This window comes from Prenolepis imparis, unplaced genomic scaffold, assembly GCF_030444845.1.
Source record: "Prenolepis imparis isolate NDT839.2.m4 unplaced genomic scaffold, iyPreImpa1.0 SCAF_12, whole genome shotgun sequence".
In the NCBI taxonomy this organism is placed as follows: domain Eukaryota; kingdom Metazoa; phylum Arthropoda; class Insecta; order Hymenoptera; family Formicidae; genus Prenolepis; species Prenolepis imparis.
The window spans coordinates 3,210,405-3,234,525 of NW_028141170.1; the positions used below are offsets into that span (position 1 = coordinate 3,210,405).

Here is a 24,121-nt window from a genome sequence, read left to right on the forward strand (position 1 = left end):
TCGCGACCATTCATAAGCGCGCTTTCATTAATTCCCTCCCCCAATTAAGATGAATAATCGCAATAAGGTAAGAGACCAAGTCTGTGAATTAATTATCCAAATAAAATATGCTCAATGATCCGACAGATCCTGAGTTATTCATATAATTTCAACCAAATTTTATTGAAAAAGATTGTTTTCGTAAACGTCTCGCCATTCGTCTCGTCGAATGCAGCTCGATACCTGGCGGCAGGTATCTCGGGAATTGTTTCACGCTCGAATAGAAGATTATGAACTATGCACTTACCCTTTGTAGCGCACGGACGCAGCTTGTGATAGCGATAAACAATCCCTACGGCATAATGTCGCTCTGGGTTTCACGCGAGATTGGATACACGGGCGGGAATTGCCGGTACGTATATATAAAGATAGGCGTAAGGATATACATATATGGTACACGTTGTACGCACGTGACGTATTGTTAACACAAACAGTTTGCAGCTTTTATTTCACAAATTGTTAATTTACAACTATGATATGCATTCGTTCGTCTAAGAACCGAAACAAACCAGTTTTTATACTTTTTTATTCTTTTTTTCTTTTTTTTTTAAATACGCCAAGCCAAATCAGTTGTGGCTATTCCGCAATGATTTCCGGAATGTTCAGAACGCGTTATCGATGTTGATGGAGTTTTACGGACAAGAGGTGTGGATCTTTTCCTTCGTCAAACTTCTCCGCGAGATATCGAATTTTTGCCGATTTTGTCGAAATGTCTTCCGATTCTCGATACAGCTGAAATGTATACGTGTACACACAAACGTTCGCGCGCGTGTATGTATGTTATAATATATAAACGTTCTCTGTATTAAATCGAGACTCTCATCAGTCAGCTCATAAATTCAGGACGCATTCGCACACAATCGAATCATACGGTTGCGATCTCAGAGCTTTGGTTCACTCAATTTTTCATTCGATATTAAAAAATCCCGGATTAAAAACACTTTAAACTAGACGACACCCAGCAACGATCTGAAACGCAGCACAGATCGAAACGTATCGGATGGACGGATATGCTCTCATTGTCGGATTATTCAGTACAGTTGTAATTTTTACAATCAGTCACATCCATCTTACACGTCTCGCTGCTCTAAGTGAACGCTTGTGCATCGCGAGTTGAATATGTTAGCGATACGCTCGATTACAATGAACTCGGGGACGTGATGATTTTTGACAATAAATTTCTCCTTTATTTCCACGAGTCGTTCGCGATGACAAACGCACGAGATTATATTCTATTTCTATATCATATGTATACTTAATTGATGTCGGAGATAAATATGTCAAAACAAATACTTCAAGTTTTAAAATAACATTGTAGTTTACTTTCTTAATTGTCAAAAAAGGGAGAAGATAATTAATATAGAGAAGATAATTAATACAAATTTCCATCAAAGTTGTATGAAGATCTAACTATAGTGAATCTTATATAAATTATGCATTTATATGATGATATTCTGATTCTAAATCCTTTATTTATATCCAAATGTAACAACTTAAATGATACGGCAACGAGTGTAAGATTGTTTTCTAAAAGATTCGCGATATGAATAGACTCTGATTCGATCGTCTTCAATTATGTAGCAAGTTAAGACATCAATCGCTGCGATATCGCGAACGGCTCGTGGAAATAAATTAGGATATCCAAAAATGTGAGACCCATCGGTTAGCTGGTCTGTCGGTCGGTGGTTTCTTTTTTTATTCCACCGCAGCGAAGATCGTGCTTCGATAACTCACATACGTGTCCTATCGCAGCCCATAATATCTAAGATCAGCAAGGTCGCACTCGGGAGTTCCCAGTATCACGCGATATCATACACATACAAGGTGTTTGAAAAGTAGAGAAGCGAAAAGCGCAGCCAAATGAAGATATTTCGGCACGACAGATAATTAAAGAGAATCATATTTGAGATTTTTTAATAAGAATACTCTTTTCGCTGGAAAAGAAAAAAATTGAACTTTGCTTTTTTTGCATCTAAAAGTAATTCAACATTTTTAATTAATGTGATGGAAAAAAATTATTTAATTTGCAATTTGCTGAAATTGCGCGTTTATTATTCCATTTTTTATTATATTTCCGAATATATATATATATATATATATATGATTGAAATGATTTCGAAGTAATACGTACAATCATGAGTAAAATCTACGTTTATATTGAAGTAAAAAAATTAGCCAATTTAATCCAGAATAATGTTACAAATAATCGCGTGATTTACTGCATACTTAACGAACAGCACGTCATATGATTTCCGTTTTATAACAATCGCGCTATTATTTCGAAAGTATCGTTTCCAACTCGCTTTTTCTCTTTTCAAGCTCCGAGATCCTTTACTTGAATCATAATTCGTCGCTATAAAAATTTCGTAATCTCTAGAATGCGACCAAGAGAATCTCGAAACAAACGGTCGAGGCATTAACGTCTGATCGCGTCGTCTTTGTGAAAAAATTGAAGAGATTTTTGGATTTTCACTTAAATATATGACATCCAAACGTATATAAGTAGGAATTATTAATGACGCTGTCAAAATTACGTATATAAGTATCGAAATTTTTGAGTTCTCTATTTTTATCTTGAGCTGTGTAAGAAAAAAACGCGAGTTATATTGCTCTTAAGTTTCCCGCGATGCTTCTCGGTGCATCCCGGTGCATCCTGACCGAATGCATCGCGGGGAAATCGTAACGGCACCATTGGCGTTTGCGTTTCGTTTATAGCTTTCTCTCTCTCTCCTCCTGTATCCTTGCTCTCGCAAAGTCCGATAATCGAATTACTAACGCCGCGAGATAGTTTCAAGAGTCCCGGTCGCAAACAAACATTTTCTCTCCAATGTCCAGATTCCGTCTCTTTCTCTCTCGTTCGTTTGAAGAACAACGTGTTCGCTTTTCTTTTCTTTTCTTTTTTTTTTATTGACAAACTATGTGAGCGTACACTGCACACATTTTCCCCTGTGTCTTTCAAATTCCTCTCTTTTTCTATCTCTCACATACACACACATACATACACTTTTCTTTTCCCCCTTCATTCAATATTCGATAATCAAGCGAATGGGCGTGGGTGCTTGGTGTCGAGATGTGCTAAGGTGGAATGGCATGTGGGCATGTCGGTTCCTTAAAAATCGGATTACACTGTGTTGTTACGCTTTAACAGCACGTTATTTGAAATCCTGGAAAAGCAAAATCTAAGATCTGGTTGGCACAAGAAACGAAATGAGTAGTGGTTGCCGCGGTACCGGTGGTCGCGTCGCGTCGTTACACGGACGGACGACGCGGACGCCGCAACGAGTCGTTACAAGTATGAAAAATATTCCGGTAACACCGTTTTAAAAAAGTTATTGCATCTGGGTATAACACCTATGTTGTATAGGTACGTTTCTCTCTTGTATCGTTATATTATACAAATATTGTTGTAAGTCGGTAGTACAAACGTTACTGTAGAAAACATAACAATTCGTATGTCTCTCGTATCGTTATACGGAAAGCTTAGTTAAGAGTGTTATACAATCTGTTAGTACTATATGCGAGATTTCGATCTACAGGGTGACTCTGAAAATATTGAACACTGCGTTGTCTCCGCGTGTGTGTGTGTTTTTTTTTACCTCCGTGTACGAGTATATTACGCGCTCTCCCTCTCTTTCTTTCTTTTTTTCTTTTGTGCTCTACTTTATTCTCTGTTTCATCAGTTGATTACCGGAGAATTCAGAAAAGGAATATTTATAAAACTCGATCGTGTGTGCTGCAATCGAGCCTCGACGGACGGACATTTATTTTCGTCAGCGTTTCGAAAAATGTCATGATATTTAGTTTGTAATACCAGAAAAAAAAATACGTATTCACATTGTAAGTGACATACGTATTCATGTTGCAAATTACGATATGAGAATGTAAAAAATTTATTAATTTAATAAAGTAATAATTCAATCTCTTCAGGGACGGTTTATTGAAATTGGAAAAATTGTTTTATCTTTTTTTTTTCACAATTATATTTATTCAAAATATATTTATAATTATTAAACAAAACAGAAAAAATTGAAAAATATTTTGAAATCTCTGAGAAAAAAATTATGTATGCACACATATGTGACTATTGTGCGTTGAGATTAACTATCAAGGTACACTCTACGCGTGAAAGAATTTCATACATTAAAACTAAATATACACATATGTGTCAATATATCTCTGAAGAGATTAAAGGACTAAGCTCTTTTCCCTTTTGGACATGCATTTTTTTCGTAAACTGTTAAAATGCGCTCGCGGAAAAAACGGACGCGGAAATGATGGAAATGTGCATTCGTGGATCTCGAACGATTACTAAGTATCGCGGTTATACAATATTGCTTCGCAGGACAATGACAGAAACGTATGTGTCTTGGGCGCGAAATATGCAACGGATGCACAATATGATCGACGTTCGACAATGCTGATAATTCTCAGTACTCTTAGCCTTCATTATACAGATATCCTTTAGCACAGGTATTTTGTCGACATCGGAAAGTCTATGCAAAAGCTTCGTGTGCGCTTCTCTAAAATCATATTTTTAATATATTATTTCTATTTTTCTTTTTATTTTAAATTCATATATTTTTCAACGCGCTAAATATTATATATTTCCATACTTTATGTACTTAGCATGTGAAAGATTACTTTTATGTTGTGAGGATTTAGCATTTTTCGTATATTTTTTTATCGTCCCATTCTGATTTCAATCTTTTCTGCTACAAGATCGCACGTCCTTCGCTTAACTCCGAGATATCAAATTGTTTTGCGAACACTTTCGCACGCGGACGTGCGAGATGAAAAATACCACGCGTTGCAGGCAAGATAGCAGCCGCACGCACACCGATAGTGGCAACACGCACGTACGTTGTACGCACACACGAGATGCGATAAATCGGTATTCATCAAACGCGGTTATCGAGCGCGTCGGCGAGCTGCACGCCCCGTAAGATATGACGTGTCGGGCGTACAATTTTTTTCTACGTTTTTTTTACATGTACGCGGTATACTTTGAACAGCTCGGCCAGAGAGGGAGAAAGAGCGGCTCGACAAGACTGAGCGTCGAGATGTCGGGGGTGCGGATGGGAAGGGAAGAACGCGGGGGTAGCGACAGAGAGAAAGAGAGAGGCCGTGATCCTGCGCGTCGACCTTATTGGCGGAATTCCCGCGGAAGAGATCCCATTAATAACGGAGCGACAAGCAGGCACGTACCCGCGGCCCGTCGCGCGGACGCGCGAGGGGGCGGAAAAGGGGTGCGAGGGGGATCCGCGTGCTTCACGAGTCGCGGTATAGGTATATGTACATCACTCTGCATCTCATCCCCCCGCGTTGTGCATACACGCGCGTGTCTCTGTCTCTATCCCGTAGATGTGGGACACACGTGCGCGCGGATGTGAACCCGACGACGACGACGTCGACGTCGACGTCGACGCGAGCGGAGCCGTGTCTGTTCTTTGCATTACGAAAGAAAAATTGCGAGCTTCGTGAAAAAAAGAAGAAAAAAATATATACAGTCGCAAGATGGATTTAAAAACCAATCGATATAATTCTGCATTTATATTCAATTCGATATAGTATTAACAATTATATGTCAAAAGTATTAACAGTAGCGTTAAAAACGCGTCGTAATATTTTTTTCAACGTAATAAACTGTTATGAAAAACAATGTTTTCAAGGTTCAACTCCTTTTTCTCTTCAGCAGTTTAAATCGTCCATTACGAGATTATAATATGGTCAACAATATTGCTGATGCTTAAAGTACTTGTAATGATGTTGAGCGTAACAATTTTTTAATACGATAAGTCAACTTTTATTCTCTCTTGTCTCGTTTTATCAGCAAATATTCGAGATGTTTGAGAGATTATTTCTTTTTCGTTAATTTAAATCATTTTGTGATCACCGTGCAATCAATATTATATTCGAGATACCGATAGAATCATTAATCGTACATTAATCTTATAATCTTATAATCTGGTATTTGAAAAGAACGATAAACTTTTTTTAATCCGTATCCAATCCATATCCATAACTCTAGTCAAGATGTAATTGGAAAATTTTATCATATGAACAATTAAACGCTTTTATATAAAATTTCTCTTCTATAAGTTTCATATCATCTATTCGCAAAAATAACAATATATCTACACATACAATTTAATACAACAAATCCTAACCGGTTATTAATTCTTCCGATTGAAAGATTGATTCTCAGCATATCGCGTTAACATGAAATCGTTTCAATGTTCAATAGAAAGCGTACGTCTTCTGTCCATCAAAATATAATCATCGCAGTTCGCGTCATCCCGTACAAGGACCGGTCCTAGCAATTACTTCCTAGCGGCATAGATTTTTTTTTAATCGCGTGCTCGCCATCAGCCATCCGAAAATCGGAATCGTACCGCTTGTAACACGTAGCAGCAACGCGGGAACGTGTCACCGGGTGACCCGATCCGCAAACTCGCGAAACGCGCACCCCTCGCGATGCCTCGAACTGGGCTAGTAGTGACAGTCGGCGCTCGCGATAGGAGTCAGACACGGCTCGGTATAGTAGTAGTCGATCGTGTACCGTCCTTGTGTATGCGGAAGTAGTAGGCGTAGGCTTGGCGTGCTCAGTCAGACCGAGAGCTCGCACATCTGCGCGATCGGCGACACATACATACATACACACGCATCTGTATACATTGGAAACGATGTAGATACAGAGCACGCGTGTATATGTGTCGCGTGTTGGTATCGCACGCGTAGGCGTACCTAGCTACCCTACGTTCAGAATCGCGCAGGTAGGCGTGACTTGGGGCGGCGCCAGGTGAAAACAACCCCTGACCTATGTTTCCTTCCCTCTCTCGTTTACCCATTTTTGTTCTCACCCTCTCTCTCTCTCTCTCTCTCTCCTTAGCTACCCTTCTCTCACGCTCTCGGGACACACGTGTCTCCGAATTTATATACCGATTTTCTCTGTCCACCACGTCGCCGGGGTGCGTGTACGCTCGGCCGAGTCGCGAGAGATCGAACTGCTGTAACCGTTGGTAATGCCCCAGAGGCAACCCTCTTTCCACCCCCGTTACATCCTCTTTTTTTGCCTTTTTTCTTTTCTTTTACTCTCCACTGTTCTCGAGAGTATGTGCGTACGTGCGTGTGTGCAGACGTATACTGTAAGCTGCAAAAACTACCCCTATCTCCTATTCACTCTTTTACCGCGCTTCTCTCTCCCCTACGCATCCTCGTCGCGATTAAGAGATGCATTTCGCACCCCGACAAGTTTTCGTCTAACGTGATTTCGCGATGCTCACGAATCTGTTCGGCGATTCTTTATATTTTCAATGATTGTTCTATCACACATTTCGCAAGCCGATCCACGAATGCTTCGATCACAGATCATCATTTCACACTTTTATTTTATAATTTGAAGAGAAGAAAAAGTGGAATATACGAAGATATTAGGTCAGAATGAAAAAGGGATTATTATTTTTTTTTTATAAGATCCTTTTTTAAATAAAGTTGAAAGTTTCAATTTTTTAAAATAGAGAACACAGAGAACTGTTTTTGTGTATTTAAACAAAAAATATCCCGATAATTAAACAATAAAAAAATTTATTTTTATTTATCAATAAAGATTATATTTCAAAACTGTGTATCAAATTTTATTTTTTAGTTTATTCGACAAATACGATAAACTTTTTGTACCAACCTAATATTTTCGTTGTCATTTTTTTGTCCGCACACATGTTTGTTGCTCTTTTATAAATATTACATTGATATGAATGCATCTTTCAAATGTGTTTTTCGAGTTCAGTCAGTCCGCGAGGATCGATTACATCCTTTCATTGAGCTTTCGCGTCTTGGGAAAGAAAAATACAATCACAAATTTGGATGTGGAAGAATATGAAACTGACGTTATTTAAATTTATCACGACGCAGTTCTATTTTTGACAGGAAAATTACAACGAAATAAATGAATCAAAAATTGTCCAAATGACGTCTTTCGTCGTTTCTCACGTTTGCAAGGTGATTCTGTACCGCTCATCACGACCGGAAGAACAATTTGTCTTTTGTCGAATTTGTCAAATTTTTTTAACCGGATAAAAGTAATCTTGATTTTGATGTCAGTTATCGCAGAGCTGTGGTTGTCAAGCAAAATTAATGATTTAGCAAAAAATTGATCAACTTGAATCTAAATCTCGATGAACGGTAATCAAATATTTGCAGTTTCGCTGCTTGTGTGAATGTAAATTTTAGTACGCGTTCCGCGTTATTCCAATGTGAGTAATGTTTGCGAGGATTCTATATGTAGGTGAATTTTTTTGTCGAAAACGCGATTGTTTTACCCAGAACGACGAGTCGAGGGATAAAAATGGCGAAAAAGCAATGCTTGCCTAATGCTAGCTCATGGATATGCGATGCGACCTTCGAAAATTGTACAAAACATGGATCACAGTAAAATAAGAGAGCACTCGTGCCCAATGTACAAACAATAAAGTATATATATACATATACATATATATACATATGTATATGTATATATATAATATATGTAGTCCTACCTAAGAAACTTTATCAACATGTTCTCATCGCGCTCTAGGTTCTTTTTTCTGCCTAATTTTTATCATAATGTCAATAATTATGATTAGGTGTCCCCGTAGTAATAATGCCTATGCATCTTTACATAATAAACTTTGTCTCTTAATCTCTAAATATTCATTGCCTATAGTTAATTTCAGTTTAGATTAATTCCTATTCACATATTTGTCTCTATATGCTGGTGTATACAATAACTCTATATATTTGTATCACTAGTCATATTCAATATATATATATATATATACATACATATATATATGTATATATATATGTATGTTTGTGTATGTGTGTATAATATATCGTAGAATATATAATATTTTTTCTATATGTGTGTTTTATATATTTACAAAGTGTTTGCGGAGTGTTTTAGTCTATTTCACTTTCTCTCACTCACTCTCGCTCTGATCTTTGTATCATTATTATATATTACATATTCGCCCTTTTACTTTTTTATAATATATATATATGTATTTATATATTGTGTATATTATGTACTAAACTATTAAAATACTAGTATAAATATCTCTCGACATATATATATAATATATATTTTTTCCATATATATATATATGTATTCATTTATTCATTCATTTATTTATTTATTTATTTATATATGTATAGTGTAAAGAGAGAGAGTGATCGCGCGGCGGAGACGCGGAAACGAATAGATATTAGTTGAAAACGATATACATAGCATCGAGATTACATACGTTTCGACGTCTCCGCGTGATTGCCTCTCCTCTCCTTCTCCTCTTTGCCTCATCTTTTTACATTTTATTGCTATCAGATTCATTGCGTAGTAAGTTTCTCCTGTGTGTGTGTGTGTGTAAACTGATATATTCATTTTTCATTGTATATATTCACCTACGTTCCTTTTTTTCTCTTTCTCCTTACTCGCTCACGGCGCGGCGATTTATAGAAGAGAAGATGTTGAGCGAAGAGAGCGCGAATATATGGTCGAAAAATTAGCCGCTCGCGATCGCATTATCGTTTCACGCTTCTCCGACAAAAGTGCGCAACAGTTTCGAATTTGCTTAAGGTAATTAAAATCGCGATATTAATTAGAGAGTAAGGATCCTATAAGAACGAGGGAACGCGTGAAGCACCGGACGATCCGCGGTATATATAGTATATGTATATGCCTTTTGTGCGATCAAGCGTGTAACCTTGGAAATTTGTGAGAGAGGCTTAGAAGCTTAAAATTATATCAGTCCGAGAATAACGATACCCTCATCTGCACGCTCCCTCTACAAATCTCGTTGTTGGAATATCATTTTTTTTTTCTCCGAAATTTCGAAACTCGCGTATAACATTTTTTCTCTCTCCTCTTTCTCTCTCATCCCTCTGTATATTCGCGAGAGATCAAATATATTATCGGATTTACAATTATTACTCGATCGGATCGAATTTCATAAAAAGCATTAAATAACAACTTCTCACTAATTAACAGTGAATTTTTTTGTATTCTAATAAAATTTAAATTTGCGATCCCGAAACACCAATAGAGTAGATCGTGCAGATATAAATCGCGACAGTCTTTCTTGCGCGACACCGGCAACATGTAAGAAGTACCCGTGTGTTGACCCCCTTTTTCCCCCAATTCAGTCAGTCTCCTAGTAATTAGAATCTAAAATATATATCGAGCGCGTTTATATATTAGATCTAGAATTAAAATGTGCCAATTTTTTTATCTCGATCGCGCTAAACTGCATTATCTTGTCGTTCGATCACTCGATCTTCTCTTCCATGAGCAACTACTGCAACAAGCTATTTGCATCCCTTATCCATCTCCGCTCTTTCAATTATATTAACCTTAAATATTTATTACTATTGTTCTGTCTCGCGCACTTCTCTCCCCATTTTTTAACAGCAATAATTATCGGCTCGGGTCAAAGGTTGAGAGGGCGTCTTTTTCAATATTCTTTCTTAATAAATTCCTAATTCTGTATCTCGAAGCGTTTTGAGATCTACGATTTTTTTCCCCTGCATATTCACTTTTTGCCAGTTAATATCCTCAAGTATGTATTCGTATAATTTTTATGAAAATTTGATCGCAATTAGCGAAGATTTTTAATCGGGAAGTTACTCGATAATCAGATCGACATAATTAAACGGATAAACATTGAGCGAAATTAAAGCGGCGACTCTCGCCGGGGAAATAGTTTGTAAATTTTCACTTAGATGTACAAATTTATTACAGTGTTTCATCGATATAACCGATAAAGAGCTTCGGGCGGCCGCGTTTGCCTTTCGCATTGGATACTCGAACATCCGGCTAGCGAGATTAATCGATAATTTCAATTTTACGCGTTAAGCATAAGCTCTCATCCCCTGACCTGGTTTTCAGGTTCGTGCAGACTGCCCGCTTGTCGTCGCCGTGTGAGTGCATTCGCGTAACAATACAGTCGTTCGAAACATATAAAGGAAGGCATCAACGAGTATGAGCGCCTCTATACTGGACACGCAACTTCTTCTATATGTACAAGAGTGATTAACGCATCTTTATATATGTCTGTCTAAAAAACACGCGGTGATGGGAGATCGTTTACTGTTAAACGATTTTTTTTACGACTCCCCCTCCCTTCTCCCCTTCTCGGGAGAGGAGGAGGGTGCGCGCGACCGAAAAGGCCGAATAAAAAATATCAGTTCGAAATCGCGAATCTGCGAATCGGCGAATGCGTTAACGTCTATTCCTGAGTATTCAACGAATAAAGAGCGCTGCATCGCGCTCCGCGTTTCTCCGCGAGGTCCAAGTCGCGGCGTCTCCCTTTGTTCTTTTTTTTTTTTCCTTTGCATTTCTTTCCCCTTTGTGCAATCCGGAAACTCTGAACTGCGCGAGAGAAAACGAATGAATTTAATTTTGGAGAGCCGCCGCGTCGTCGGATCCGCGGATTTTTCTCGCGCGCGAAATTACGCGTATTACAATAGCCTACGATCAAGTGGTTTGGTGGATGGTTCACCGTCGTTGATGCACCTTGATATGAAGTAGAAATTGATATGCGAATGTTTTCGTTCACGCGCACTGTTTTATTAATCCATCACGCCGTGATACGCCTTCACGAGCGCACGTGCACATAGCTGTCGCGAAGGGACAGCACGAACCTTTTTCTTTTTTTTTTTTTTTTGCACATAGGTGAATTCGCTTGGGTCAGTCGTCGTCTCCAATGCTCTTCAGAAGATATACCTTCTGCAACTCAATCTCGGATCTGCATTTGCGAGAACGCAAATGAAATTGAGAGACGAATAGCAATAATAATATAATTCGCAGATTTGTCGAAAACAATTCTATAGAAAAGATTATGTTGGATTTTCATACCATATATTTTTTTTCGATTTGGAATAATCGAACGTAAAATGTAATGCGTATTGGAGACCCACCGGCTTACGCGCTGTCCTACAGAAAATAGAACACGTACGCACGCACACGTACGTTTGCGCTGACGTGCCTGCCAATAATATGCGTGTGTATAGTAAGGCTATCTCGCCTACGTGTAAATCGTATAAGTCTACACATACTGTTTCGCCTATGCCTTGCGATAAAATACTATACATAGGTATATACTTATGCCATTTTTATTGTGTGTGCTTTCTCTCCCCATTTTTAACTCGTTAATTGTTAATGTCTACTTATATTACAACCGATCGAGTGCGCCGGCGGCCTTATCGATATCGTTTTTTTCTTTTTTCGTTTTATAATGATAGTCAAATGCGATCGAATTTCCGTTTCGAATAAATTTTTTCGTCCATTGCATTCTTTCTATGTGTGTGATTCTCTATCAACTGGATGATCGTACAGTTACCTGCGCGACAGTTCGTCGCTCGTCAATATGATCATGGACACATTATAAGAAATTATATATATATAATTATAAATAAATTATAAATAAATTATAAATAAATAAATATATTTATTTCCGCAATATATAGGAACTCGATAACGCGCGTCGAGAAACTTGCATGCCTAAGTTTTGGGGTGTTTCTCGCAACGTTTCGATATTGTGCCAAATTTTACGACCAACGTGAAAAATATTTAATTCGCCGATGGGTGTTACGTGCGTAATATTATGCCCGCGATGTATGAATTTCCTGGCATGAGCCGCATTCGAGCTGGAATTAATAATCGCCGATGCGTAGCAGAGATGCTCAATCGAAACCGTTTCTCGAAGCTATTGAAAAGTAGAGTATACTATAGATATGTGCAGAGGAACTTATAAACATAACGACTATACATCGTAATATAATTAGCGGTGATTGAGGGAGAAGAAAGAGAGAGAGAGAGAGAGATAGAGTAATACTGAATATTCATCAAGACTGGAAAAGATTACGCACAAACATAAAAAAAAGGACACAGGGTATCGATGGTTTAAAGGGTTTTCGGTTATGCGTACGAGGAAAAGAAAATAAAAAATATTGCGAACGGAAATTTGTATTTGAAAATAGGTATCCATATATTTTAATAATATATGCTTAAGTAAACGTAATAGTATATACCGAATAGTCTCGATAATAATATTAATAATTAATAATAATATTTATATAATATAATGTATGTATGTTAGAATAACAAAATAAACCCTAACGTAACTTAAGTATACTGCGTAAGGAGAGATGGTGTGATAAAAATTAATAGTACAATTAAAAGAGAAACAAAGCACCGTCATCACACATCGGGGCGGCGTTCGAATTCGGAGCAAATTCGCGTGCCCCTAAGGAACTTTAGTCCGGAAACAATACAGCGACACACGGCTTGGCGTAATATGTATCTAAATAATTATTGTACATCTGACATTATTTTTTTTTTTTGTTTGCTCCCGGTTGTTTCCTTACACGCGCTCTTTTCGCCATTCGTACTCTCGCGCAAAACATCTGCGCGAAAAATCCACGCACGCATTCATACACGTGCACGCACTCACATTCACCCGCATATTACATTCAATCGGAACGATAATTACCCTAATATCTTATATACTTTTTGTCAAGTGCTTTGCCAATTGCATATAGGTATGTCGTGTCCGTAAACGGAGATATTTATATATACATATGTGTATATATTATATAAAATTAACGACGGATAAAATATTGTATATATATGCTCGGAACAACCTCGACAGGATTACTTATCTCTTTGTAACTCTTTTAATACTGTCAACATGTGTGTTTTTTTTTTTTTTCTACTAAATGAGAGAAAAGACAAAAGGAATACATCTCTCTCGCGCGGGAAAATTGATCGAAAACTCTCAACTCGGCTTCTAAAATAGAAACATAGAGCATTTTATTACGTCTACATTCGTGCGTTAGCTGCTGGAATCTTCACACTCGATTATTGCTCGTGCGTCCTCTATCTTTTATTGCTAATCGTATTTAGAACACTATCGCTTCGTCCAACGTTATGCAACGAGGAACGATCTCGCCATTCTCTATAAATACGTTATGCTATCGATGCAAGTAAATATTATGCGTAAGCAATATTATGCTTTTAATGTCGAAATGCATATATAATAAATAAGGATTATATTGAGGATTTTGCTTTGAATATACTTTTGAAGAATTTCACCAAGTTGTTCTCAATTAAAATTCCATTAAAGCCTATTGTATAATATATCGTACACATGCATTTCATTTAAATAAACTTAGAAATGAAAATATCCACGTTTTTCTAAATTACGACACATACATTTTAAAATAATTTTGAGATTCATGTATATATAATTAGAATTAATATAAGACACTACACGTCTGCGTAAATTCTAAGATAAAAATTATTCATTCTTATCTGTCATATGAGACATATTCCCGGCAGTGCACTAAAATTGATCAATTTTCTTGTACACTATTAAATTAAATTGTACGATAAACTTATGCTTTTCTCCTTCTTAAATGATTTTTGAGCTTTGCCATATAAGATTTTCGAGCGATAATGCATCTGACAATTTTTTTCTTCACATATTAACGATCTTATTTCGATCTCTTGCCTCTATTCTCAGCTTAACACTCCAGATACGAGTAGCAAGAAAGAGACAGGCGCGAAGAATGATCGAAAAAAAAAATGACTACGATATGGAAATGAATTCATTGTGTCACGAAATTTGCACATCGATGTGCCTATTTTGTCTGCTAACGCCGAAAGAGAGGGCGAGAAAGTCCACTTGTCGGTAAGCTGCCTTCCCTGCACAGGAACTCTTACTAGAGGAATTAGTCTACTACTCGATATGTGTGTATGTATTGCATCATGACACCTGGCAAGAGAATAAATCGCGCTTTGTATTTACAGACGCTTCTCTATGTCGCATCGCGTCGCTCTACTCAAGATACACGCTAGAGACACAAGAGTGTAACAGAATAGAGTATATGTATGTATGTATGTATATATATATGCACACATATATATGTATATACATATATGTATATATATATTATATACTTAATCAGTGCGTTGCGCGCGAGTTTGAAATTGTAAAGTGTGACATCCGTTCGCACTTTGTATACTTGCATTATTCTCTTTCTCGCGACCCTTTTATTACAACTTTATATAATAATGATCTGATCATAATAACTAAAAATCTTCATGTTTATTTTGTAACTGTTCTTTATATATATAGCACGTTGTACACATGTATATCACCGGTTTGATTTAATTATAAAAATATTTTACATAATATATACATATATTATAAATTTTCATAATGTAATATGACTATATAAATATATATACATACACATTGTGTGTGTATATATACATGTATAAATATATACAATGAAAATTTATATTATATTATGTAAAATATTTTTAAATAAAATCGATGATATATTAAAAATGAGTTAACATGCTTGTGATTCGATGAGAGATTTGGAGCGATGTTTTTCATAGACCGAACACGTAACACATTAGATTATTATATATACGCTCCGTCCTGTTACGTTCGTACGTCCGCGATTCTATCCAGCAGACTTTTCGCCAAACATACTGACGCGCGGGATTAGCGCGAAAACTTAAGAGAGAATTACGCTCTATATATATCAACGAAAAATCTCACAACGCACGCGGACGGAAGTGGGTATATCGGCGGAAACGCAATCGATCGAGCTCCACGGATTACTTCAAGAAATATTACGCTCAAGACTGGCCTGCATCAGGTTTTCTTGACCAAATTGTTCTCGCCGTAGTTTCGCTCTACACAACAACATATCGTCATTATTACGATATTACGTTTTCACGTTTATCTAATATAAGTACAAACTATATCTAGGCTATGTACAATTGAATTAATAGATAGAACGGGTTTTTTAGGAACTTTAGAGAACAGAAACTTACACGCAAAAGCTACTATGAAACTAAGCTAGGGGCCCTTGACGACAACGGGGTCGAATAGGGTGCATTTTTTTTAGAATCTTCAAAAATTGAATCCAAGAATTATCTCTAATTGTCCTCTAATTTCCGGTTCATCGATGGTAATAAATAAGTAAAAATAAATTAAAAGCAATCCCTAAAACAGGCGACACAGGAGCTTCGTACGATCTTAAACGATCCCTTCAGTATTTTTGGCTAAAGTCGCTCTTAAATGGAACGAAAGCCTAAAGGTGTGTGTATGTGTGTACACAACGAATACTTGTGGAAAATATACATACAAATTCTCCCTATGTATAATACAGTCCGACGTACAATAATATACGAGACACGTGCAGTTTCTCGCGAGGATCCACGGCGAGGAGATGAGATCGAAAAGGAATCGCAATGAAGGAAGGAGGCAGAGGAGCGAGCGAGAAGGATGATAGGTGTTAAACAAAATGTACGAAGCGTTCGACTTATTGTTAATTAAAAACAAGCTACAAGAACTTCTTTTGTCCTTGCAAATAATTAAGTCGATACGCGACAGATGCACCAGTGACGATCGTTAAAGAAATACACAATTTCAATTCTTTGCTAAATAAAAACATGATTTCGTCATATAATCACACGTCATTGTCTTTTAATTTCGAAAAAAAAAGAATGATACTTATATACAATTATTTTACCTAGAGATGAGAAAAGATCATTCACTAGTGCACATCCACATCTATCGCACACAAAATATTCGTGAGACCCAGAACGAATTTTACAGAGTGGAAAAGAAGATTCCCTTTAAAATAAAAGACATGTAGCTAGGAGGCTAAATGTCAAATCTCGCTCTCCTTCTCCCTTTCTCTCTCTCTCTTTCTCTCTCTCTTTTTCTCTTTTTTTCCATCTTGCGCGTACACGAGCCATTGGATAACTTAAAACCTAAGATAATTGGAACTTTGCTGATTGTACCTTACGCCAGCGATGCACATCGCGTCGTGCCGCTCATTAATTCTCCTCTCGATTGCACTTAACGGCGAGATCGCCCATCTGTATCTTGCGTTCTGTGTTCGCGGCGTGAATAATTGCAACTATATACATGCACTTCCGCGACGCGTAGCAACGACGTATCGTTGCGTAAACGGGACATCCCGTAAAAAAATCGACGGCGGCCAAACTACTGGATATCGTCGAAGAAAAACCTCGCGGAGTTGGCTTTATAACGTGATGAAAACAGACAAGGCGAGGTAAGGCGAGGCGAGATGACAGCCCGATTTTATCCGACACGAAGAACGAAATCATGTCCGACGCCGAAATGCTGTTACTAGATCGCGAAGTAGGTCGTCCTCCATCGTTCCTCTTCGCTTCGCGAATGCGGAGTCACGCACGCGTGTGTCTAATGATTTTTTTTTGTTATCTCGCGCGAGACGAAAAGAGCGTTTTGAGATTTTTACCCCTCTCTCTGTTTCTTAAATTTATTTATTTCTCTTTAAAACTTATTATTAACTTTGGACAAGGGGGCGGAAACAAGACCGCGAGAATCGTTTGAGCGTCACTGCCCAATTTATGATTTATCTGTCATAAAATGTGCGCGCGCGCACACGTATATATATACACACACGTGTATATATACGTGTTCGTAAATGATGCGATAACGCAGGGCGGTATCCGACGCACATTATGCAGTGTTCTCCGCGTTCATTATATTTTTACGATTACAAGGTTATACCCGGCGCGGAATCCTCCGATTGGCATCAGCGTTTTCCTTGTCGATCGATTCGACCGACTCGAGAGCGGATAACACAGACGCGACGCGAAAAGAACGCGTCGTCGACGATAAGTCTTGGCGGAAAAAACCCCACGGCTGTTTACCACGATCGGAACCGATAAAAAGTGCGTAGCTTCGCGCGATTACGCGGAAAATTAACGCGTATATAAACTCGCGAAGAGTTGCGACCGAACTGCGATATGAATTTCAAGCAGCTGTGATTCATATACTAGTTTTTCCTCTCATCTTTTCCTTTTTTTTTTCTTTCTGCAATATCTCCGCCGCGATCATATGCAAATCGGCGACGGTATATTGTCGCAAAACTAATATTTTACACGATATTATTGTCGACGAGAGTATCAAGATAAGCGCGAGTAGAAAGGAAAAAGAGAAGGACGTAAATGAGCGCGTTCGGGGACAAAAGCAATCGTTTTAAGGGAAAACAACGCAGATAGATGCTCGTAAGTACGAAATATCGATTTGGTCTTTAATCTCTGCCGCGCGTGCAATTTTTTTTTATTTTTGCTAAATAAATAATTTTCACATTTTTTCTTATTTACGCGTAATGCAAGAATTTATCGATTCGGCGAATAATTTCGATTTTACTCGCCGTTCTTTATCGCTCAATAGTTGTAGGTAAAAATTTTCCGTTCTGTCTCTCTTCAGATTCAATTTACATGTATGTTATTACCTGAAATAAATGATTAATTGAATAAGCTAATAAATAGATACGCGAACGCAGAATAATGATGATAGAAAATCTAAATCTGAAGAATTGCGCGCGGCGATAGAAATAGGTATTATGTTTGAGCTTCGAGTATAGAATTTAATGGACAAGAGAGAGAGTCGAATTTAATTTGCGATATCATTTTAATACCGCGCGGACGGATGGACGGACGCTGTGTAACGCCGCGCGAATTTAATTAATCGTATTCCAGAATTTATAACCTGCTGACAACATTTTTGATATGGTATTTGGAAACTTTATGATCCATTTGCCAAACGCCAACTCTCTAATCAGACTCGCGTTTCAGAATCGCGGCGGAACTCTCATTTCAATGTACCCTCTCACGGTCGCCAGTCATTAACGGCATCGTCACGCGTAAATATTAATTAAAATCCCATTTTCAGAGGAATACCGATTTGTCGAGCGAATATTCTAATTAAATCTACGCGAAGCGGAATCGGGGCGGTAGAACGTATATGGTGGTGTAGGACGAAATTTCTCGTCCTTCTGTCCTGTCGTGAATGGATTGATACGCGCAATACTTTGGACATCTTTTTCTTTTTTCACACGGGTGTAAAATAAATCACGCTTCTGTTCGATTTCAAATCAAAAGTCAAAGATTTATATCATTTTATACAATAGAATAAAATTTCTTTTTCGGAGACGATTTTCGATATTCTCCGTTTTATCTCAAATATCTTCAATTCGCGCATCTACGTCTCTCAAGGAAGTATCGTGTGCTGTGCGTTTAAAGGATTTAATTAAGTAAACCAAGCGCGCGCAGATCTCCAAAAGTAAAAGTGCGCATATTTTTCTAAAAGCGAATAATTTTCTAATAACTCGGAATCGAAGGCCGAGACCGAATGTGTTGCATTAAGTTTAACGCCGCCCGAGAGATCATAATTAAAATCACACACGTTGAGAAGAATCCGCGTTCTCGAATCGAACGTCGCGAAAGACGGAGCATTTTATATCGCCGCCGATTAAAAACTAAGATAACCGATGGAATGTAATGACGATACGTGACAAGTGCATTGCGTGTTAATAAAGTGGTCGGCATACGTTCGTGAAATATCACAGAAGTCGCACAGGAGTGACGATTATCCGACCGAGACGTAGACGCGTCGACTTTCTTTGAAAAAGAGAAAATAAGTATGATACTCACGAATCGACTGAAAAGAACACAAAAATTCGAGTAAGAACAATTCGTATAATCATCACAGCTCTAAATAAAATCACTCTGCTAACTCTAGAATACCAAATAAAACGTCATCAAAATATATTAAATTAAGAAGATATACGTGCTCTAATTGTAAGTTCCAATTCTCTCGTATATCCTGGAATACTACGATTGAAGAGTTTAACGCTATTAAAATTAATTATATTATAAAAATTTATAATTTCTTAAATTTAATTATTAAAATTTATTATTATGAAAACAACCCGTTCTCTAGTGCAAAATTTATTTCAAAAACAATGTTTAAAAATCATGAGTTCGACACAATTCAGTATTCTAGGGTCAACTTTTAAGAGATTATATCTATTCGCGGCGCGAGTTCGGATCGAAATTAGCTCGTATCGGCGATACCTCCCTATTCTCCGCGAGGCGATTCCTTCCTTCTCGGTGCCGTTTTGCAGGCCTCCGCGCACGAAATGCGATGAATATTTCAGAGATCGATCGACTTCGAGCGACTCGGCTCGCTCGGCGGGAGGGGGAGGCCCTTGCGAGGAGGACGACGGAAAGTGGCTGCTAAATATACAATGCGCTCATCGAATCGCTTAAAAGGAAGAGACGGGAAAAGAGCTCGTTTCGCTGCATTCGCGTGTAATCGCCTGCGACCTGCGCGATAGTATATGTTTATCGCTTTCGAGGATCCGCGAAGACGCGCGCCTGTTTTTTCGCGTGTCGCATCGAATTAAATTAACTCCCGCGAGGAAATCAAGTGTTGGGGGTTTATACATTTGTACCTTCGCCTTTGAGGAATTGGACCGGCCGACTGTCGACGATGATCGTCTCTGATAATTTTCGGAACAAAAAAGCCGCGAGTCTGTGCTCGCACAGGCTCACATTTGCGTACGCGTTAATTACCTTACTTTACCTAATAGGAAAACAAAAGTATGTATACTCGAATACTGGTTCTCGTATCACTCGAACGTTAGGGTCGTCAGTGTATATATCACGCGGAAAATACGCAGGATGTATTTTAACAGACGTGCGAGACGAGATTTAAATTGGATAAAAATCCAAATAATTCTTCCTTTGGGGAAAGCTTTTGTTATGTTATTCTATTATTGTGCTATATTTATTATTTTAAGTTATAAATGATTAAAGTAAGGGATTCCTGTAAATTAATGATTAATTTTGTCTTGATTTTATCAAGATATTTCTCATAAAATTTAGAAAAAAAAATACGAAAAAACAAAGATAATATTTTGATGCTGTGCATCAGGAATGTACGGAAAACACATCTATTATCTCAAACATCCTGTCAAACAGATCTTTGTTGCGGATATACGACGCCGCGTTTGATTCATTCATATTTAACTTCGAGGCATTAATCTGGGATTAATGGTCGATGTGCTGTTCACTATTGAGCGGTGAACTGTGGAAATGAAATCCACGTGGGAACCTATTTATACCGTATTTTCTCCAAGAGCACGCACGTCCGAGTGTCTCTCGAGGACTATAAATAAATAAAGATGAATTCGCGAGTATGGAATAAAAGACGGTATCACACGGAAACCGAGTCTCACCGCTATTAAACTATCTAACTATCTTACTTGAAAAGAAATTGTTAAATAAAAATTAGACTATACATATATATATATATATATATTATATGAATAAAAATAGTAACGTAGAATGGTGTGAATCGCGTAGTCAGGTATTGCACTGTCTTCAATGGCCATCGCGTATTCGTTGCAACTCTGTGGAAAAAGTTGCATCGGAAAACATATCTGAGAAGCTTCGCGGTGTTCGCGGGAATCACGTGCTCGATCTTTTTTCGAATCTCTCTGCAGTGCATTTCGCACTTTTCGATGCACGAGAGACGAAATTGATCTATATTTTCGGCGCGATGCGGGTCGTTCGTGCGTCAAAATTGCGTCCATGATGATCATCGACTCGCGACGACGAGAGCGCGAAGGTAGATGATCGGTCGGCTTGAAAAAAAAAAAAAATAAATAAAAAAGAGAAACGAAAGTCAATCGAAGAAGCCACTAATGCCAGCGCACTCGTAACAAATTCTCTCTCTTTCTTTCCCCCGCTGCCCCTCTGAATTTTTTTCCTATTATAAATTTATAAACTGCGTGTCCACACCGAATCGAATTGCACCGCGTAGAATTTCGCTAAGTGGACGTTTCCTGCTTACCTTTCTTTCCTTTCCCCCCTTTCTTCTCCTTCCCAAGCGCGTTTTCAACATTTCCAACCCCCCCGTCAACTGTATAAAATATTCTCAATCGTATCAACAACAGTCGCATCGTACATCGTACAACGTTAGTACATTATTACAATAGTTTATAGTTAATCGTAATCAATATAATATTCACAGCATTTTATCAAAATCTCTTAAAAGCACCAACCGTGGCGGCTCAAATTCCCTCCTTTCCCTCTCCTCGTCCACTCCTCGTTTATTCTTGTCGCTTTGTCCGTTTCCCCCTCTTTCTTTTCTTTTTTTTTTTTTTTAACGAACCTCATCTCGCTCATGTGTGTGTGTATATGTGTATATGTATGTGTATGTATTTGTGTGTAAATATATATATATGTATATATATACCTTCAATAATTTATCGATATATATATACGTATAATTTATAATATATATATCTATATATATATATTTATATATTTATATGTATATAATAAGCTAAACGTTTCGTCTTAAAGCACTGATTAAACGAGGGAGCTCGTTATTAACGTGTCCCTCCCCCTGAACACGCGTTTACCAACCATCCTAACCAAAATCACAGGACTAACTAGAAACACCGCCAGCTTCTTGCCCCGTCGCTCGATTGTTGGGGGGCCGATCGGGACCGGGTGACGACGACGCGGGGAGTCGCGCGTCGCGCGGCCCGCGGTGGGTGCAATGCGTCATGACACGCGCGATCAGGTGGACGAGAGGAGATGAGTGGTGTCGGGAAAGAATCGGGAAACGTGTCGGGCGGGAGCGGGACGAAACGTGCAGAGGTCGTGAGGTCGGAGGGACGCGTTGCGGCGGCGGCGGCAGCGGCGGTACCGGAAGCGGGAACGACACCGTCGTCGTTGTCGTGGATGCCTTGGCGCGATCGGCGACGACGACGATGCGTAGGTGTCGTCCGTCAACAGGGTGTCCCGTACGATGATCGTCGTCGTCGTCGTCGTCATCGGCGTGACGGCGGCTTTCTTTGCTGCTGAGACTAAGGCGAACTCAATGATGCGGCGGTGGCGGCGGCGGGGCCTCTTCCTCGGAGGGATCCACGGGACTCGGGGACAGGAACTTGCGCACATATTTCGGATAATGTGTCTTTTCGTGGGCCTTGAGTATCGTCGACCTCGAAAAGGTCTTGCCGCACAGCGTACACCGGAACGGCCGCTCGCCGGTGTGCACACGACAGTGGTCCTTCATGTGGTGGCGCAGCTTGAACGCCTTGCCGCAGAACTCGCACTTGAACGGCCGATCGCCGGTGTGCGCCGGTAGGTGGGCGATCAGCGAGCCGACGTCCGGGAAGGACTTGCCGCAAAACTTGCAGAGGACGACGCCGGAGGTCGGGTCCGAGTGGGCCGCGAGTTCAAAGTCCATCGGCTCGATCGTACCCGCGGTGGGATAGTGGGCCTCAGGCGGCAGGTGCATGCCGGGCTCGAGGCCCAGCTGTGCCTGCAGCTGCAGGTGGGCCGCCTGCTCGCGGTACTTGAGCGACTCGAGGCTGTGCGAGAGGATGTGCCGCGTCAGCTTGCTCTGGTGGAGGAACGAGGCACCGCAGTACATGCACGCAAACACCCGCTCATCCACACCCATCAACTCCTGCAACCAAACAAACAAGAACATCAACTTCTTGTCTTCCCTCCGGCGCTCTGTACCCCCGCGGGAAAGACTTGTCTCCGACTCTTTCTCTCTCCTCTCTTTCTCTTTCTCTTTCTCTTTCTCAATCTCTCTCTCTCTCTTTCTCTCTCTCTCTCTCTCTTTCTCTCTTTATCTTTTAATCTATTTTGAGTTGACTCTGCTCTATATTTTTTCTCTCTTTTCTTTATCTCTCTTTGACCTAGTCCCGTAAGTATCCTAACGGCATATATTTTAATACTAATTATGCTACATACTGCAATAACGCGTAACAAATCGTTCGCCCCGATACTACCCGCAGAATATACACAGATGCACACATATATTACATATATGTATATATGCATATTATATAGATATATGTATGTATATATATATATACCGCAGCGCATTATTATTTCTAAAATGCATGAGCGCTGTGGCTACTTTGAACGGATAAGAAAAAGATAACATGTCTTTCCGCCTCGCGTTGTGCTCCCTTCTCTCTTTCGCTTTCTCTTCCTTCCTTCCTTCCTTCCTTCCTTCCTTCCTCTTCTTCCCTCCCTCTCTCTCTCTCTTTCTCTATTATGACTAATTCTTTCTAATGCATCTAAGTTTTCGGTAAAAATAAAAATAAAAAAAGGACAGGCAAGCTCGTTCTCTCGACACTACTATAAGCACGTGTT

General features: G+C 38.9%; 1 protein-coding gene across 6 annotated transcripts in view; it reads right to left on the reverse strand.

The window, feature by feature from the left end:
- The window catches only part of Mamo (zinc finger protein 628-like), a 250,285-nt gene that overhangs the window by 16,189 nt on the left and 209,975 nt on the right, over positions 1-24,121 (reverse strand). The window contains exon 6 of one of the 6 annotated variants that reach the window (XM_083051006.1): positions 456-23,420. The exons of the other annotated variants lie outside the window; for them this stretch is intronic. Within the exon in view, the coding sequence (XP_082907132.1) occupies positions 22,827-23,420 (594 nt within the window). The 3' untranslated portion in view covers positions 456-22,826. Of the gene's footprint in view, positions 1-455; positions 23,421-24,121 lie in introns of those variants that run through there. 6 annotated transcript variants of the gene reach the window in all.